We start from the raw sequence: 20,772 nt of genomic DNA, 5'->3' as shown, positions 1-20,772 counted from the left end.
TTCAGATTCCTAATTAAGAAATCATAATTGGCAAGTGAATATCATGTATCAGAAGTATTATTTGAGTTTTTCTTCCATTAGCAATAAAGCTTCCTGAAAAAGGAGTATTTTCAGTTTCCAGTCTTGTGTTCTTTCTTAAATTTGACTTTGTTCCAAACACAAATATTTCAGATTGCCCACGGATCAGAAATTCTGAGAAAATTCCATTTTAGACATACTCAAATAAGAATATTTATTTCACTACTAAACAGCTGCTGAGCTGGAACAATATTTCTCATTTCAGGAGTACCCTTTCTCTGTTCTTACTAGTTTCATTCTGAATGATAGACATAGAGGTCTGACTATGTTAACCTTTGATTTAAAAAAAAAATTGGAAATTCTGAGGTCTGTAGCTTTCTTTGGTTTTGGTTTTTTTTTTGTTTTGTTTTGTTGCTTAGCTGAAAGGACTTACTAAAAGGGCTGAAATCTTTGTATGTTTGATTGACATGTGTCTCATAGCATGGTAGCAGCATGTTCCTATTTTGTGCCACTGATGTGCTCTGATTCTGGAGATCCTCAGTATTTTGGCCAATGGCTAGGAATTCACGAGGAGGGCAACAAAGCGTTTTAGACTCAGAGAGCTGACATGTTCAAAAACATCAAGCTTAATCAGAACACTGCAACCAGCTGTAATCAGCCAGGTACATTTTGGACTTCATTAAAAACTTAACTTTTCTGTAATTAGTGAGGCAATGAAGAAATATTGCACTGTAACAGCGACACCTGTTGCAAGCTTGTAGTGAGTGAGTGTTTAATTGGCAGCATAATGGCTCAATGGACATACCTCAAGAGGTCCTTGTTTCACTAAGCAAAAAAAAAATAATGGAGTAAGCAACATCAGATCTGCATAGAATACTAATAGTGATTCAGAGTTGTTCACCTTTATGAAGATCTGTCTCTCAGATAAGACTTGGTTTAACTGTTTCCTTTTTGTATTATACAACAGGAGTAAAATATCATTTTCTTTCTCAGAAGTCTCTTGTCTTAAAAACTACATGTCTGCAAATGATTCTAAAAGCATATGGGCATCCATCCTACATTGTAAGGTTCACAGTAGCTACTTTCTGTGTTCTAAATGTTCTTTCTGTGGGCGTGGATGAAAGTGTGTGTTCACAGAGACGTCTTGCATCTCAGTTTTAATTTCTCGGTTGTATTCATGCTGTTGAATACAAGTCTCTGCTGCTGTGATTGGCTATCCAATGTACTTTGAACTTAGTGCTTCTGAAAAGAAAGGAAGTAAACTGCTAGTACAGAACTATTTGACAATACAGGTACAAGAAAGTGTTGAAAATTAAAAGCTATGTGCCTCATCTGTAAGGCTGGTTTTAGAAAATGAAACTAAAGAATGGTATGAGTAAGGGAGGACTTGACAGTGATTACTTCAGTAGTTGCACTCTTTGAGGTACTAAGTGATGTTAACTAGTCTTTTGTAATTGGGATGTAAGGCTGCTAAAAGTAGATTACATGTATCTTTCCGTACAAAAGGAAAATCCAGTACTAGCCATGCAATAGACATGAGCTGCATGCCCTAAAGCTCATCTGCATTTTCTAACTTAAAATGAAAAATAAATACTTTTTATTTAGTGTAAAAGATATACAATAAAATGCATTACCTCTGTCTACACACCTCTCCTTTCTTTTAAAGAAATAGGAAAACGGTAATCCTAAAAGGCAAGGTGTTACTTTCTGACCTGTAATCCTATAACAATTAGAAATTGGGTGCTTTGTAGAGATAATGGTTGTATTTTGATGGCTTATTTTTAAGTGAAGCTTTATCTTTTGAAGAGAGGTGGCTTTAAAAGTGCAGTCATTTTTCAGTTTACTATAGTTAAATATCTATGAATAGTCTGTTTCCTGTTTACTCCAGTGCTTCTTTACAAGCTCTTAGAGACCTGTTAAGGGCATTTTTGTGAAGAAAGATGTAAGACCTACTTAAAAAATTAGTTTTATTTTTTAGTTTTAAAAATGTATGTACTTTTTTTGTCTTGCTGTAGGAATCTGATGGCCAAGGCTGTCCTTTCTGCCGCTGTGAAATCAAAGGAACTGAACCAATCATTGTGGATCCCTTTGATCCAAGGGATGAAAACTCCAGGTGCTGCAGTATTATTGATAGCTTTAGTATGCCCATGTTGGACTTGGATGACGATGACGATAGAGAAGAGTCTTTAGTGATGAATCGTTTGGCTTCAGTCCGAAAGGTAAATTTTCAAATACTGTACAACAAAGCTATACATTTGTAAATGAAGCTGCCTGTAACTTTAAACAATGAGAGGTTGCACTTCATGCTCTAAGTTTCAGCAACTCGGTGAACAGTTCTCAGGTTGAAAAAACAAAATGCATAAATATTGCAGCAACAATGCTGAAGTTGAATAGGGAAAGGAAAAAAAAAAAGTATCCAGAGTCTGAGCTGATATGAACTGAGTTAACTCATTTATGATGGAGGAAGTGTGAGTTTGCACCAGCTGAGACTCTTCTCCAAAATAACCTGTGTGAACAATTCTCTGAACTTTTATTTGTAAGCAACAAAAAATTTCATATATACAGAATATATTATTAGTTTTCTGCACATGTATGTGTCCACATGCAAAGAATATTTTGGGATTAAACTTGAGTTTCTGAATAGGTTGTAGATATTATTGCTTTGTAAAGGTGACTTGGAACCTAATTCGTATTGCACAGAAGTAGCTTTTAATCATGTTTCATGTGAGTTGTCTACGATTTTTTTTCCTGTATTTTTAGTATTAGGTACTTTTAGTGGGAAAAGTGTATCTGAAATAATTCATAGTGACTTTGTGTTTTGGGATTTTTTTTGTCTTGAAAGTGCTCTATGTTAAATTCTGGGATCTTTCTTTGGTCATAGGATATTTTGTCATTGATAAATAAGGATTATCATTAACAAAATTTTATTTTATGTTAGTAGTTTTCACTGGTATATTTTAGCCTGGAATAGGACATGGAACACTGAATTTTACAGTGTATTTTACCTTTTACTAAGGTAGTCTAGATTGAATAGTTGCCTTGGAATTAATTCTGTAACATCTTACTCTTCCATTTCCTTATTGTTGTATTAGTTTAAAAAAAAAAAAAAAAAAGTGTTTCACTCTTATCTCCGAGAGTATCTGTCAGTTAATACACGTGCTTCTGATACCCTTCCTAACCTCTTAAGTCGTATGAATCATTCTTGTGTTGTGTATGTAATACAACATGGCCTACTCTTGGGAACAGTTTATCCTTCCTGCCTGATCTTAAATTGCAGTCTGCAGCCTGACCTCCGTGAGATAGCCTTGAATTGATGGGCTTTTATAATGCCAGCACTTCCATGATAAGGCAAAAATGCATTATGCTTTTATCAAAAGGAGGAACAATAGGCTTTACTAGATGAAGTCTTGTTTTCAGTATCCAATGCTTGAGTGCTTTGATGCTTGCTATTTTTATGCCATTAATTTCATTGTTCACTGAAAGAATCCTACTAATTATCCCTAAAATTAAGGAACAGCGTTTTCCACTTTCTGTTAGCCTTTGGAAATCCTTACTTGAAAATTATCAGGTCATTTGGTGATTTTCAGCTGCTGTTTTCGTCTTAAAACTGTTACCAGTGATTGTACAGTGATTCTTTTAACCACACGACCTGTGTGGAGTATGGCTTTATTTCTATACACTTTTTGTTAGTAAAGCTCTCATCAGCCTTGTCTATATCTTTTAATCGCTGTTTGTTTTTCTTGCTAAACAGTGTTTCTTGAGAGCCTGCTAGAAGTAATTATTTTCTTTCCTCTGTGACATTATGTAGGATTTTACGGTTTTTTGATTTTTTTCTTTTGTTTCTTGTTAATGCTGTTAATATGAACACAGTACTGCATAATGGCTGTGTTGTAGTCATTTGATTTGTTGAAACAGTGGAAGTTAGATGACAAAGACAATAATTCGGTTCTTTAGCCAACCTACTGATACTGTTGTTTCTTTGCAATCCCAATGAACAAATTTTTCAATCCTTGTTTTATTGCAAGGATTATTATATGCTTTCTCAACATAAAGCTGTGAATCATTGAAAATCAAATAGTCTGATTTTGTCTCAAATCACCTGGTTAGACCATATGGTATTTCTGAGAAAATCTTCTTGTGGCATATCTGGCTAGTAGTGAGCTGGGATGTTAAACTTGCCAGAATAGAAAAAGTTCTAGGGACATGAAATCCTGATGAAAGTCACCTTGTTGGGCTTCAGGATGTGTTGTGGAAATATTCAAATAATTTTTTTTTTTTTTTTTTTTTTTTTTTTTGGTCCTGAAAGCCTTGTGGGAGGGACACTGTTAAAATGTTTCTAAGCTGTTACTACCAGTTTTCACTGTCTTTGGGACTTGTACTTTGAAATATATTAATAATACAAAGAACAGTTGCAGTTCAGTAAGCAAACAGTAAACTCATTTTAAAAGCACACATAGTCAGGTTCATCGCTGATTAAGGAGCCTGAGTGGATTAAGTGAGCTCTTCTTGACAAAACAAAAAGCTGAAAAACACTTTTTGGAATTGTCTTTAAAGTGTGAAGAAGATACAGTTTGTTTTTGTCACGTGGTGTACCTGTATGAATTATGATTATAAGTTGGATATCAGAAAAATACCAGTTCTGTTTATCACTCTGTCTCTGAAGCATGCGTACAAACTGTAAGAGGTACCTTAATTAAGTCCCTGAGAGACCTCAGACTTGAAATTGCTTTAAGGAAAAGAATAAGCTACTTACTCGTTCTTTAATTGAACAAGTAAATGGATACATTTTAAGACAAATGAATCACTCTTGCTAGGTGTTGTGTATGAGTCAGCAGCAGCAGACCAGCTGTAAATCCACTGCAATTAGTCTGCTTATCTGCCTCATCAAGCAGCTTATTTTTTTTAATTTCAAAATTATCTTCAGATATTTCTTTATGAAAGACAGATGAAGAGCGGTGCCAAAACCTCTGTTATTTTCTCATTGCTGAGAAATTTCCAACCCCCATGGTATCAGATTAGCTAATGCAGTTATTGCCTGAAGTGTTCCTTTTCTTAGCTCTATACCATTTGTGCTAGCCAAGCACAACATTATGCAATGCACATTAAAAAAAAAGTGCAGATTACAGGCTCAGGTAAATATTAAAAATTGCTTTTTTCATTTTTAAAGAGGGCATTTAGTCTCCAGTAGACTATATTTATTATTCCATAATATTTAATATTCCATTGTTACAATGAATTAAGAGCTATCTGTCACTTTACCTTGTACAAGACATGACATAACTTGATACACTTCTTTGTAAAAGAAAGAAAGAAAATAAGGAAAATGCGTAGTGCAGGAGTTCTTGCTAAGAGCAAATAATTTTGAATTCATAAGTGCTAAGGTAATTGTTTGATACAAAAAAATATTAAATTAAAACACAGAGGAAGGCCCTAGCAATATAGGAGAGTATGAGGTTTTAAATAGCTTGAAGTGATTTAACATTCTCTAAAAACACTTTCTTCTAAAACTTGATGGAGTTACGTTGTCTGGGGTATTACTGTCTTCTCTGGAATTAATTTCCTAGCTGTCAGAATGCACCAAAAACTGTCTTTGATTCACACTGTTACTTTAAAATAGTTAGAGGAAATTGTCAAAGCTGAAAGTCGCTGTTCATCATGATTAGGCTTATTCCAGCAGATGAGCTAGGTCAGACTTAACAAATCACGGCAAAATATGGGTTCTCGAAATATGAGAAGAGACTATATTTTTTACTCCTCCCTCTTATTTCCATATTATTAAATTGACTTTTTTCTGGTAATGAAAAAAGATATGTATTAAGTAGTAATAATGTTCTTATTTTCATCATATAAAATACAGGAATATGTAAAAAGAAGACTTCAAATGCATATCCAGGTATTCCCTTCAGGTGTACATTCTTAACTCATACGTACATGTCACTTCCTTCTTATTGGTACACCTAGTTTGTGAGAAATTATTAAAATCATGGCACACAACAAGAGAGTCCTTAACTGTTAGTTGATAGTATTTGAAAGAGGCACAAATGCTCTCTATGCTCTCCCGGCAGCATGCCTCCCTTAGTTAAAATGTATTTTACTGATTCCCTTGGGCAGCGTGGTGCTGACTCACAGCCTTAACTCCCTCTCCCTCCTTCACGTCCCTTTTCTTGTGTCAGCAAAGGAAAGATCAAGTAAAGAACTTGTCCATGTAAAAAATCTTTACCACCATCAGTGTTAAATGATGTAACTTTATACTCTCATATAAATTTTTAAATCCAGATTATAGTCATCTATCTAGGTCACAATTTATTCTACCAAGAAATAACAAATAGGTGAGTTACTCTTGTCTGATTATAAATCAAGAAACCTGAGGGAGATACTTGAAATAAAAAGTCCACTTGTGGTGTATGTCTCCTTGGACCTTCTTAGGTGTCTCATTATGCAATTTATAAATTACTGAGTTTGCTCCAGCAGGACATTAACAATCAGGATGATATTCCTCAGTCAGTCGCTTGTTAGGATTTGTGTGGAGTATGCTTTTCATATGTGCCTGTCTGGCAGAAAGGCATTTGAAGCTTAAACTCTCAATTCGGTATTTCTAATGTTATCCAGTATTACTGTGGTAGCTCCGATTTCTGAAGGAAATCTGACAGCAATCTCAATTGTATAGGGCAGAATATTAAACTAAGCTGTAGTGCCTAAGGTAAGGAGTCAGTATACTAAATTATTTTCCTGGATCATCTTCTGAATTTATGAAGTTTTTCAGTTTAGCAACATAGTCACTATATATAAAGAAAGGCGATGTTGTTTACTTGTTTTCCTTCTTGAAGAACTTCCTAGTCCCATCCCTATAGTCACTGTGGGATGTATAGAATTGGTGAGAAAAAGCTTATGAAAAGAGAGCAAAGGTTTTCATTAAAATGATTTAGCTTAAAGATAGGTGCATTTTTGTGAGCAGTTTTATATGCTTACCTTAAGAAGGTGGCAGATTGTTAGCCTCGGTAGGCAAGTCATATAGCAAGAACACTTGGATGCTTCAGTGCCCAAGTGGCCTGAGGCTGATGCTTGGTGTGAATGTCTTCCAGCTACTCATGTCTGCTGTCCAGGAAAGCACAGAACAGCACAAACATCCAGGTTTGCTGACAGTACATGGGTACAAGTACAGTGGATTCACAACTTTTAACTGAGTTGTGCAAACAACTGAACTGTGTTGTTCACAGCCGAGCTGATGAAGTTCAGGAACTAGTTGCAAAAATGGGTGGGGCTTATATTGACTGTTGAAATTTTTGGTTCTGATGAATTTGAAAGGACAAGTCAAGAAAAAAAAATAATTTGTCACTTCGGGGAATGTTAAGTGTGAGTTTTGTTAGTTTAATATTTGCTAAAATGATAAACTGAATTGTTCTAAAATTATTTTTGTAAATCAGCAAATAAATGAGGAAAGAAATAACTGCTTTGCCTGCTAACCTGCTGATGATTTTGATTCATGAGTTTTCAGAAGATGCATACATTCTGTTTTCTATTGAAGTATAATTTGAAAATGGGCTGTAGTTAACAGACAATATGATCGGCAACCGACTTTTAAAAGTCATGTATAAAATTTTAGATTAAGTACTCTCTATGAATAAAAAGATCATCAAAAGTAGCAGTACTACAGTAGAATCTCCATTTATGTTTGTGACTAATTCATTTTGCATGGCAATGATTGCCTGTTTTTTAAACAAATTATTGGAATATATATTCTTTTCTTTTAATCACAAGTTAACATGGATCTTAGTTTTTGAGATAGAATGACCATAAGCTGAGCACCTATACTGTCTATGAATTAAGAGCAGCAGGGTGTCCGTTATGCTAAATGACTATCAGTAGGTACCTGACAAGTATCAAATGTTTTAGTCATGGAATAGAAGTTGTATACTTGGTCATCAGGTAAATACTAGTAACATTTATTTTTTTTTCTATCCTGAAGTGCAATGAGAGGCAGAATTCACCGGTAACTTCCCCAGGATCTTCCCCTCTTGCACAAAGAAGAAAACCACTTCCAGACCCCCTGCAAATCCCACATCTTAGTCTTCCACCTGTACCTCCCCGTCTGGATCTTATTCAGAAAGGAGTAGCACGGTCACCATGTGCCAGTCCAACTGGATCCCCAAAGGTAAGTCTTATTGAACCACTGTTTGTTTGTATATGAATATTGAGAAATTGTATTTGGTTGTTTTCAAGGTGAGCTTGCTTTTTTCTTTTGAAAGATAGGCTATTATGAAATTTTCCGTATGTATTTTCTTTTTCAGGAGTTGTCTTTGTCTAAAGGAACTTTAATTCCTTGTAGCTTAGAAAACCTTTAGATTAGGTCCACATTGATTACATCTCTTATGTCCCTCAGTTGACTTCGGTGGGTGCCTGTCCCTTTGCATAATACCTTATATAGTTGGGTGTTTACAGCTACGTGCGTTGGTCAAATGTGACCTCTGTTTATCTGATGATTATTGCACTTGGTTATGGTCAGAATTTTAAAGACATTGCTGTAATGGATCAATTCTGTAATAAACCTCTAGTCATGAAAATAAATAGAAATGAAAGTTTCCTGAAAATAGATTTTAAGATCATGATCTCATTTAAATTATATGTTGTGCTCTGATGATGATTTATGCTCAATTTCCACAGTATTCTTAGAAGAAAAATATGTGCAGATACTCTGTTTTCAGAACCTTAACTGGCATATATTAGGACTCAAGTTTCAAGGGAAATAATAATGACTCTATAGCTAATAAATTATATGCTGTGTTTTGTGAAACTAGTGATGCTAAAGAGTTAATGATTTTTTGAGTGGATAAGCATGATTGAGAACAAGTACTATGGTTGTTGCTCTGTATATCAGTTGGTCACTGTTATGATTGCTGTATAGAGAGGGGAATTAGATTTAAATTTTGATTTATAGATGACAAATTCAAGTTTAAAACATGACTTGAAACCTATGTGCTCATAATAATTCAGTATCAAGTGCCCTATTTATTTTGTCAGCTTTTTACTTGAAGCTTGAAAATCAACCTCTCCTTAAGATTCTAGCACTTCATAGCTTAGAGGAAAAAATAGACGTTTGAATGGTTTCTTTAAGCTTCTTTCATCACTTTTTATATTATATAAGGGAACTTATAACACATTGAAGATATGTGCTAAAAAAAAATCATATTGTTAAAAAAAAAGACAATGTAGTCCTGCCAAGACTACTACTTCAGTCAGAAAACTCTTTTCTTTTTCTGCAATGGAAAACTAGAACTTTAATTATAAGCTGTAAGCTATAAGAAAAAAATTTGGACCTTGCCATTATGTTCCTGCCTTGACAGTGAGAATAACTATTTTTCTTAAGTAACAGCTGAACTTTAGTATACTGTTGTTTTCTATGAATAGATCTACAGGTAGAATAACTTTATTTTCAATCTAAATAGTGTGTTGAGGTGCTGCTCAAAAAATAATGGTGGGCTAACCTGTAAGTAAAAGCAAATACTATTCTTATTTTAAAACTTTTATGGCCTCCATCTGTTCAAATGGAAATAATATGCAGGCTTACCAGAGTCCATGAAAATACCATCTTCCAAAGGAAATTATCTTCCTTTTATTTCTTATGGTAGCTGATGTTAAGAAAAAAAAACATTTTGTAAAGATCTGGCCTGAGTGTTACTTAGTAAAATGCTGGTAGTAATTCACTCCTAATGAAAATATTTTGTTTTTATCAGATTTGTGCTCTTAGAAGCTGTACAGCTACCTGTATAAGGTGTTTGGGTTTTTTTTGGTAACTTGGTTTCCAGCTTTTTCCAAAGATTCTTCATAATTCAGCAGCTGAGTGAGTGATTCAAAGGATCAAAGCAAAAGATTCTGGAAAAAAGTTGTGGGTCAGATAAATCTGCTGCACTCAGTTTTCTTTTCTCCCATCCACCTCCTTTCTTGGGTTACTCATGCAACAGCAGAAATGGGGGCATGCTTTCTGAAGAGGGGCCAGGTTGTCTGCAGAATGCGACGACAAGACTAACATTCAAGTTACTGGCAAGTGCTTTAGTGCTGCCCTGAAAATATCTCATTTAGAAATGGTAAAGCCATACTTGATCATGAGAGAAGTATACATACCTATATGTAACTTTTTTTTTTCTTAAAACCTACTGTGTTGTTTAGTCTTCTCCTTGTATGATGAGGAAACAAGACAAACCTTTGCCAGCACCACCACCTCCCTTGCGTGATCCTCCACCGCTGCCACCAGAGAGACCCCCTCCAATTCCGCCAGACAACAGGATAAGCAGACACCTGCATCATCCAGAAAGTGTGCCTTCCAGAGACCAGCCTATGCCCCTTGAAGGCTGGTGTCCCAGAGATGTGTTTGGGACATGTCGAGTAGGGAGTGATGCTTCTCCCAAACCAGGACTGACTGCAGTTTCAAATATAAATGGAAGGCACAACCGCGTAAGTTCTGATCCAGGATTTATGAGGAAACATAGACGTCATGAGCTGCCTGCAGAAGGTGCCAAGGTATGAAATGAGCTGAATGTGTTGAATCCTAATTTGATACTGATTGAAAAATTCTACATTTCCTATATTCTTTTAGCAAATTAACCATACAGTTGGTGCATGATAATAATATAGCACTGTATGCTGTAGTGTAATTATACAGCATCTCAGGTGCAATTTGTAAGTGCCTTATGCCAAAATTGTGTATGCCTTTGCTGATGGAATAGTAGATGTTCCAGTTACCTCTGTTATAAGTGAAGTGAGGATTTGGTAACCTCTTAAATATATAATGTATGCAATATGGACAAATGACATATACAAATATACTTAAGTTGTCAGATATATTGTGTGCATTAACATAAAAAGCTAAGTATTCTAAAGGCCAGTTGTGTTGTTCGTCAATAAAACATTATTTCCAAAAGAGCATTAAATAAGTCATGATGTTCAGTATAATCTAATGGGAAAGATCTAACCTGCCTTGACCCTAAGAAAGAGGAAGCAAATACATTCAAAGACAAGCTAAGTATAGAATCATTTCTTGTATCTTTACCACTGGCTACACGGGCAGCATCATTGAAAGTGCTCAGTGAGACAACTTCAGTATTACATTATTTGATTTGGTATTATCATCAATACTCTACACCTTATTTAGGATAATGACCATTGCAACTCCCTTTTTGTCAACTGTTTACAGTAATACACATACCTTTAGCTGAATTTTTTTTCCTCCTTTGTACTGAAATCAGAGCTCCAGCTGCTGGAGTTCTACACTGTTGTAATTTGTTCATAGCAGCTTTTGACTTCTCTTGAATCAATGCCCAGTGTAATATCCAGTAATCCATTTTTGGTGCTGAGAGTGTTCAGAGTTGTTGCTTGCAACCTTTCCACTGATTGTCTAGCTTGATTTGGTTAGGGAACATCAGCTTGTCGCCCACAGGAGAAGTATGCTTTCCTATCCTTGGTTGCAGTAACTAGTATGTATGTCTATAACTGTGGTGTTTGTTCTCTCAAAGAAATTGAAGGAGTGTTTCTATATGTTAATTGAAGATATCTGGGGCGGAGAGCATAGAGGGAGTAGTTCTGGCATTAAGCAGCTTCAGGCAACTTGCAAGACTATATACAGTTGAGGAGGCTTAGATTTGAAGAGAGATCAAGTAGTGATGGCCTAAGAAAAAAATCCTAGTTCTGCTCTAATCAGTTTTTTTTTTTTTCAAAGCAGCTCAGTAATTTATTCATAGAGGTTATTAATTCAAAGCTGCTGCTTTTTTTTTTTTTTCTTGAAGACTATGTAGCTTGTACCAAGAAGGATGGATTTGTGGTTAAGTCACAGTAGTTAGAAATAATCAATTTTTCTCACTATTTGCTTTTTCTAAGGTCACAAGCTAACCTTTTTGTCTCAATTTTACAATTTTTTTTTTAATATGCATGATATTTTGGTTATTTTAAAAGTACCTTACTGAAATTCAGTTAGTATTGGTAAAGAACATTGTCATATATAATGAAACGTGCTTAAGAAGTCCATGATGTTATATATAATTAGAATGTCTTTTTATTAGCACTGAGGCAAAACACCACAATTTTACTTACAGCTAGGCTGTTGTTTAAAATGCTATCGCTTTTCATCTGGTGCTGGTTTTCTGTCTTCATATAGCATTCCAGTTGTGGTCTGGTGCAGTATTGGAGCTGATGGAGTTAATACTTCTCAAATCAGAGTGACCACTCAGTGTATAAGTGCCCTTGTAGTCTGGGGAAGTTATATATGTATTTCTTTAACCAAATGCTGTTTGAACTGTCATGTTCAGGTTATAGATTTAAGCCATTTGGTTAAATGGAGCAATTGTCAACTCTCAATTACCATTTCAGGCTGTATGCACGTTCACAAGGGAAACGGTTAATGAATTTTCATCCCTGATTCATATATCAACTGTAATATCTTTTTGTTATTTGTAAAATCCAAGAATCAGGAAGACAATCCTGTGGGTAGGGGGTGGATTCTGGCAGGCACTGTATTACAGAGTTTTAAAGAACATTAGTATGTTTAGCATACTGTATCTGTTGTTTTCCCACTGTACTTATATCTTCCACTTTGATTGGTTTGCGATCTCAAAATCTTGATTTTCCACCACATAGTTCAGCTGTAACTGAGTAGTCCATCTAGTAACCATGATGTGGAACTTCCTCTTTTGGTGAAGTTTTAAGCTAATGTGTTCTCCAGCTCCCAAATGGGGTGAGCTGAAACAGCTGTGAAAGATTTACTTCACATAACAGCTCTGTAGCGTGAACTCTTAGGAAAGTCTTTACCCATAATCTTCTCATGGTCTGTTTTGTAATACCTAGTTGATGAACATCCATGATGATAAACGGGAGGAGAGTTACCCATTGTAACACTTATGCGATTTTTAGGTCTTTTCAAATGGTCATCTGATAAGTGAAGAATATGATGTCCCTCCACGGCTTTCACCCCCTCTTCCAGCTGCCTCCATCATCCCTAGTACAAAGTAAGTTAACTTTGTGAAAAAATGTGTTAATTAATGTTAGATAATAGCCCTGATTCTCTGGTGCTAAAAGAAAAATGAGAAAAGTAAAGAAATAAAATGAACTAATATAACTTAATGATATATTTTCCATGAACTTTAATGTGGCTTTACAGAGGAAATGTAAATTGTATTGATTAAGTGGGAGCAGTTCTAATGTTAATTGAACATACTACATTTTTATCGGAAGAGGAAATTAATTGTGGCAGATCTTGCTCACAGACATTTGGCAGTGGGAGCAGACACTGCCTAGTTTTGCTTCTGCTGCTACAGAAGTATAGTCGGAGCTATGTACTGCAGGAGATGAGAGATTCTAGGGAAAGTACTAAGAGTAAAGAGCATGATTTGTGGGCATTCTGCCCCTAATCTACTCATGCTTTCTGGGCTTTCTACACATGGAGCTTTACCCAGGATTCACATAGTATTTTTTCTTTGTTGTGGCTAGAAACCAACCAACTGAAAACATTTTAGATCCATTTTAAATGGAGTCAACCTCCCTGAGTTCCAGACTATGGTTTGGGAAATTTTATCATTTCAAGTTGCAGACTACTATTAGTCTTCCAGTAACATGGGTTTTTATTTGGTACCAAGATGTTGCTGTGCATAGCAAGTGCCTTTGGACTCTGAATCACAAAGGATTTTCTACAGATCAAGAGATCTTTAAAATAGAAAGCTTGGAAATGCTATAATGTAGTCTCCCATTTTTTTTGTGTGTGTTTTTGTAAGGAAATCAGAGCATAACACAATGTATGATGTTATCCTACAATTTCTTTCCAATGTACTCCTTGTGATTATTGCTGTTAAATAATTGGACAGTCACTGCATATTAATACTGAGAATTTTCTCATTAGTGTGTAATTTTGCCATATTTTCATCACTCATTCCATTGTTGTTCCAGTGGTAATATAAAAGACAAATATATTTCAGCATTTCATTAACATGCTGGTTATTTAATTCCGAAGTGCTACAATAAAGGTGCAGTGGAGCATTGACTTTTTAATGCAGAAGCATGTTTATAGGTGGAATAATTGCTGGGTTGAAGTTCTCCATATTTACTTTCAGTTCGGAACTAAATTTTAGAGCATTATCCAGACGTTTTTGTAATGGAATGTTGTGATGTAACCTGATTGATTGAGGTAGGGTATCACAGGAGTACTCTTCGGATACCTAATGTAATCAATCCCCTCTGTATATTGATCCCCTTGGACTGACTCCTCCTTCTGTGACACAGTGCAACCCCTGGAATATTCTACACCCTGTAGGTTACAAAGAGAAAGCAATAACTCTGATAGACAAACTAAATACTTTGATATTCGCAAGCAAATTGAATTGTGAGGAGGGCAAGATTCTTACTTTTCTTTGCCATAGTATTGAAATGACAAAACATTCTGCTTAATGAAAATCCTATTTTTTTTTTTACTCAGATTTCTGCAAATGTAGCCTAGAATCCAATTACAATGTATGCATACACCATACAGTGTTCGCTGGAAATTCCACAAGATATCATAGCAATGTGGACAGAAATCCCTGTCAAGCCAATCCAAAACTATAATACATTAATTTAGCTTGGTCAAAAGAAATATCTTCAGTTTTCTATTCAGAAGACTTCAGTTAATGAAGTATTCTAGCCAAAAGAAAATCTTTATTTGCTAAAACCGAACTCCATAAACTTTTCAAGAAGTTGTTAACTTTCATTTCTGGTTTGGTTTTCTACTTAAACCTTTAAAATATGCAGCACGTTTTAAGAAGTTCAGATTACCTAATTAACAACTACTAAAGTGTCACATGGAATGGCAGTTAAAATTAAAAAATGATCATTGTATGTTGTTTCTCGAGGCACTAATGTGTCTATTTTAAATTGATTTCAAATTAAGTGTTTGTTACTATTGGAAAATTCTCTGATAATCTATAATGGTGTGTGGCAATATGTAGGTGGAAAAACTGAGGGAGGGGGGAATCTTCAAAAATCTTCAAAAATAGCAAGTTTAAGTTTAATATTTCCACCACAACAATTGCTTTCAAAAAGGAAACCTAAATAATATTTAGCATGATTTCCTTTTAAATATGAGAGAGAATATTTTTACAGTGTATTTTTCCTCCCGTTAGATTGACTGCATTAAGCCTTCATAAATAGATTGAACTGTACTTGATCCAAAATACTCTTGCTTTCCACAACTGTGCTACTCCAATCAATCTGGTGCAAGTTTCTAATTTTTTTTCTACTTTTGAATCTCTGCAGAGGTATGGCTTGAGAGCTAGTTTGTATCATAAAACTGCAAGACACTTTATTTTTTTCAAGTTGTTATCATAAGTCTGTAATTTCAAAGGTTTGACTGAAGGATACATTGACCATGAATGAAATGTCTTACTTTAAATAATGAGGAGGCAAAATGAGCCTTAGTTGAAACTTCCCAATTGTAAAGTATCCCTACTTATCTTGTTTGATCAGTTTTTACTAAATAAGACATTACGAATGACTTTTTTTCTTTACTAAATTATATTAATAGAAAAGCACTAGTGTCTTTTTTTTTTCCTGGATTTTTAACCAAACTTTAATAATGAATTGTTAGATTAATGTTAACCAAGTGTCTGATTTTATTTTCCACTCAACTACTATGTTACTGATGCTACATGTTAAAACAATTATTCTTTTATTGGACTACTGTAATTATGTCAGATTATTTTTAGCAGCTCTCATCAAATTGCTATTTTATTCTTGAAAAATTAAATAAAACTTTTGTCGAAGATAAATAACCATTCTTCCCCCAAATTTAGAAATTTTCAAGTTAAATAATATTTGTTTTATTCCTGTGAATAGGTCCCATTTTGCTACATCAATAGAATATTGGCCTCTTGGTCTCGAATGTGCTTAATACCACTGTGATGTTTTCTGTGAGAAAGCATCTGCTTTTGAGTATGTAATGAGACATCCAATTCCAAGTACCTTTTATATTCTATAAATATATTAGAAATATCTAGTTGCTTTGAGGTAGTTGAGGGAAGAATAGCACTGAAAGCTATTTCTCCTCTTGCTATCCCTTCTGTATTGCTAAGAAAATTGGAAGGTGAAATCATAGTTCCATTAAAGTCAGCTGTGACTTGGAAAACCTGGCTACCTTGAAATCAGCCTTTGACATAGTACTTCTCCAGTGGCATTAGAAGGAGCACTGCTGATGTGCAAGTTCCTAGACATCTGAGAGATGATGCTCTGGAGAACACAATGTGCCCTTAGCTCATAGTGTGACAGGCCAGTGGGTTTCAACTGTGAGCGTCAGCTGTTCTGTGGTAGTTCTCATTGTGTTGCAGGCCTTACCCCGTGACAAATAAAATTGTGTCCTCCTCTATGAATGAAAATTGTGTCCTCCTCTATGAATGAAAATTGTGTCCTCCTCTATGAATGAAAATGATCTCCTTTGTACACACTTTAGTTTCAAGGGTAGAGCACACTCAAGGTGTGTTGACTTCATCATGTGGTCCATATAACTTAACACTTATTTTGCTGAAACACAGTTTGCTTGAGGCCTTGCAAGATTAAAGCTTTTGTCTGCAGTAGCAAGTAGTACTCTGCATGGGACAGAAGAGTTGATTCTAAGGACCTGATGTCTGTACTGTACATCTTATAGGGCAGCAGTTCAACCAGCTATAGTCTTTTCCTGTGAATGTGAACAGTCTTTAGCAATATAGGGGCACACTTGGAATGTATGGTGTATTTTAGTTTAATCTGAAAGTATTCAAGTTGTGCACACCTCACTGCAAATTAGAGCATGGTCAGTGGGGAGATTTAAGGGATTAATTTCAAAAACACAGTCATGATCCAGACTGAAATACATAGACTACATTTTCATCAGATCTAAGTTCTGTAAATCAGTTTACCAGTAAATGATGGAAAGGGAACCTTTCCCTAAAGTTCTTCTAACTAAGTGTGAGATGTTAGTTTCCCTGGAGTTCTGTTAACAACTAAGCTGGATGTCAAGTGGCTCAACAAAAATGAATTCTCAGATCTTCTCCTATTTTGCCTTTGGCCCTTGGTGCTCAGTAGGATAAGAGAGATTGACATTTAGCCTTCTGTTCAACAAACAAGAAAATACTTACCAGAATGTAATTCTGTCTTGCATTTTTTAAATATTTCCACTTACGGAGGTGGAAGGGGAACTAGAGAATATGTAAATACAGTGTACTGGTCAGTTTTGTTTTCCTCTGTACACAAATCTTTTAAAGATGTAAGAGTAATGAAGTTTTTTCAAGTGTAATTATAGAAAATTTCACCAGCTTGATAAACAGATGTCTAAGTGTTTCATGTCTTTGCTTATAATGACAATGTTCATCTGTTTAGTTACAAAAAAAAACTTGTGAAATATTTGTCTGTTTATCTTACTAGGTGGTTCTGTGTAGAACAACAGAGTTAGTCTTAGAACAATAGAGATTTAATAAAACAATTTGACCTTGACATTTCAATAATCATGGAGAACATAACATCTAGCAGAACAATGCAAAAGATGTTTGGAGTCAAATACCATTACAACTGGAGTAAATTGGAAGAACAATATAATTTAAAAAAAAAAAGAATTCGGAAATATTAGTAAAATTTAATGTAAGTATAGGACAATTTTAGGACCCTAATGAACAGTATATTAGCTATATGTTAGTGCACTAACTCTTCTGCTGCTTTCCAAGTCAAAAGCACTTTTCAACTATTAATCACATAATAATATTTACAACCTGGCAAATACTCTTCTTACTTTAAAGGTAGGGAAAGGGAGACTCAACTAGTGTGAAGGACTTGTCTAAAGCTACACAATGTTCAGAAGCAGGGGACCTGGAACTTATGTCTTTAATTGCTCCAAACTAGTAACAGTTTCTCAGCAGTGCAGTAATGTTGGGAAATTGATTTTGGCATATGATCATAGAATCATAGAATGGTTAGGGTTGGAAGGGACCTTCAAAGGTCATCTAGTCCAACCCCCCTGCAAGGAGCAGGGACATCTCCGACTAGATCAGGTTGCTCAGAGCCTCATCCAGCCTGGCCTTGAACGTTGCCAGGGATGGGGCCTCCACCACCTCTCTGGGCAACCTGTTCCAGTGTTCTACAACTCGCATTGTAAAAAATTTTTTCCTAATATCCAATCTAAATCTACCGCCCTCTATTTTAAAACCATTACTCCTTGTCCTATCACAACAGGCCCTACTGAACAGCCTTGATACACTGGTATCCTTTGATTAAAAGTGTAGCTTTGTTATAACATGTTAGGTTCTTGTGTCTACTGAATAAATAAGAAAAAAAAAAGCAGGGGCATGAACTAGGTGAAGAGGGGAACACTTTTTTTTTTTTTATTATTTCATAAGTATACCAGATTTATTTAGTTTGTAAATTGTCAGTAAGTAAATGCTCCAGCTTTCTTGTCTGAGAACTGTTTTTATCAGGAAGTTGATAAGACTGGTTATTATAATGCTACACTTAATTTGATGATCAGGCTCTCGGTTTTACTCTATAGATTTCCTTTAAAAATTACCTTAATTCACAGTATGCCAGGAATTAAAATTTCTCCTATAACCAGCCTCATATAAGGCCTTCGGAGTTTTTTGGTTGTTTTTTTTTCACAGTAAGGGCCTTTGAAGAGAGCCTCAAACAATTGTGCCAACCTGGTTTGATTAAGTGTTGGACATTTGGTACTGGAGATTGGACATTTCTCATGTAGATATTTCAAATATCTGAAGGAGCCAGCAGTTCAATTTGTTGTTATTTTCAAAAAACACAGGCTTATATATACTTACACATATATAAAACATCTCCAGAACATGCTGGATAGCCATGTAAGAATGATTGCACATCCCCAGAAATTAGAAAAATTAATCTTTGTGGGCCTTTCAGCTGTCTACCTGAGAATGCTACAGCGTTCTCATTGTCCTGGTACATTTTTCCCTTCAGTTCTTTAAATGGCTAAGAAAGCAAAGATGGAAAACGAGCTCTCACACTGCGTTGCTGTGTCAAATTTTGCCCCCTCTACAGAAGGTGGTTGTAAACCACAATATAGAGTTTGCAGTTCAGTGCCATAAATTTTCTTGCCCACTTCCTTTGGCTAGTACGTCTTTGCAAAAGAAGTTGGATTCTGATCTTTCATGAGCTTATTTCTGAAGTCAAAAGTACATTACTGATTGAAGGAAAGGGTGTCTGAGAAGTTCCAAGCATCTAGGGAGCTCTAGACTTTGAATATATTCAAACAAAAGCAGTACATCTGCCCCTTCTTTCTTGGTTCTTTTTCTTTCACCCTTTATTTATGTATTTATTTAGTGACTGGCTAGTACTGAGGGTAGTTAGTTATTTGGTTTTGTTCACGGAGTACCCAGATGTTCTGAAGTCATGTGACATCATCTACAGTAAATAATGAAAGAAAAATGTTTTTTCTTTGTGAAGTGTGGTGTGTGAGTCAGGTGCTGCTTGTGTTGAAAAAAATGAGGAGATAGGCCTGGCCTGTCATTTCAACTTTTCTCCTTTTGATAGAGTCAAACTAGGAAGAGGAAGTATGTCCACTCCTTTTTCCTATTTCCTTATAGTCCTTAAGAACTTCCCTAAATGATGTATGAAGTAGATGTATCTTGTAACATAGCACGTAGTTCAGCTCGGGGGCCATTAGCCACACTTTCACGGCAAATCAAAATGGCTGTGGATGCATTGCACATCTTTATTCAAGGTCCTCCAGCTGTTGCCTTTTTTTTTTTTGGCAAAGAATAAAGGTGCTATTCACTGCATAATGTAATACTCGGACAATTTTTGAAGTTATACACTTATTGCTCTTCATGTTCAGCTAGTTTAAGAATCAAACTTCTGTTTGTGGTTTTCATGTATGATCAAGCTGAAGTTAATTTAAGTCCTAAACGTAAGCTTTTGTATTTCTGATTATTTGTGAGTTTCTTATTTATCTTAATGTATTAGAGGAATTGCTATAAATGCAGGGGCTCCATGTATAGAAGAATAGACGTTGATTGCTAGACCTGTAACCTAGCTAGTTACATTTCATGCAGACCAAAAGATGTTGAGCTTGCTAATATCTAGCAAAATTACTTTGCCCAGACTGCTCATTAACATGAAATTTTTGGCCATCATTTTGTTTACACTCATATAAGAGAAAACCAGATAGTGAGAGTTAGTTTTCTTGTTTGAAAAGAAATCTCACATACAGCAGTATTCTCCAGGAACTTGTTACCTGTCAATGGAGATTATAAAGTCGGCCTCTTTCCTGGGCTTCCACTGCTTCCAAGAAATTATGTAAATCACTGTCTGGGAGGACAATTAAAGATAATTACTGTTTGAAGTAAAAATAAGTTAAAATACAAGGAAATTCTGAGAGTTCAACGATGTTATGACTAGATCAAGACTTCACTGAAAGGGTCAATGTCCACTGCCTCACTGAGCACTGCTAAATAGTATTTACCCTGAATTAACTTTTGTTTAGCTCTTTTGGTAACTGCAAACAGGTTAAGCCTTGTAAGTGTGTATTTAGTACTCTAATTCTTTACAGTTCTCTGTTATGTTGTGCTTGCTTAAAGTAGCTGTTTAACTCTTAGAAGGTCAACTGCCCTTTTTTCTATGCATTCTCAGGGACAAAAAAAAAGCCAGTAACCTTAGAAGTTTTAGGTTGGTGTGGTGATTTTGTTATTTTATGTGCAGCAGATATGTATTAAGAATGTTTAGGCAAAATAAGAGTATTTTCTGTATTACATTGAGGTC

General features: G+C 35.3%; 1 protein-coding gene across 4 annotated transcripts in view; it reads left to right on the top strand.

Moving 5' to 3' along the window:
* Positions 1-20,772, top strand: part of CBLB (Cbl proto-oncogene B) — a 134,494-nt gene that overhangs the window by 93,343 nt on the left and 20,379 nt on the right. For all 4 annotated transcript variants that reach the window (XM_086762446.1, XM_086762473.1, XM_086762464.1 and 1 more), the window contains exons 10-13: positions 2,034-2,237; positions 7,985-8,170; positions 10,183-10,533; positions 12,916-13,010. In XM_086762446.1, the coding sequence (XP_086618572.1) occupies positions 2,034-2,237; positions 7,985-8,170; positions 10,183-10,533; positions 12,916-13,010 (836 nt within the window). The remainder of the gene's footprint in view (positions 1-2,033; positions 2,238-7,984; positions 8,171-10,182; positions 10,534-12,915; positions 13,011-20,772) is intronic.

The sequence above is a fragment of the Chlamydotis macqueenii genome, chromosome 1, assembly GCF_036417535.1.
Source record: "Chlamydotis macqueenii isolate bChlMac1 chromosome 1, bChlMac1.mat, whole genome shotgun sequence".
Lineage (NCBI taxonomy): Eukaryota > Metazoa > Chordata > Aves > Otidiformes > Otididae > Chlamydotis > Chlamydotis macqueenii.
The sequence above is the reverse complement of the archived record's forward strand: the minus strand, read 5'-3'. Positions and strand labels throughout refer to the sequence as shown.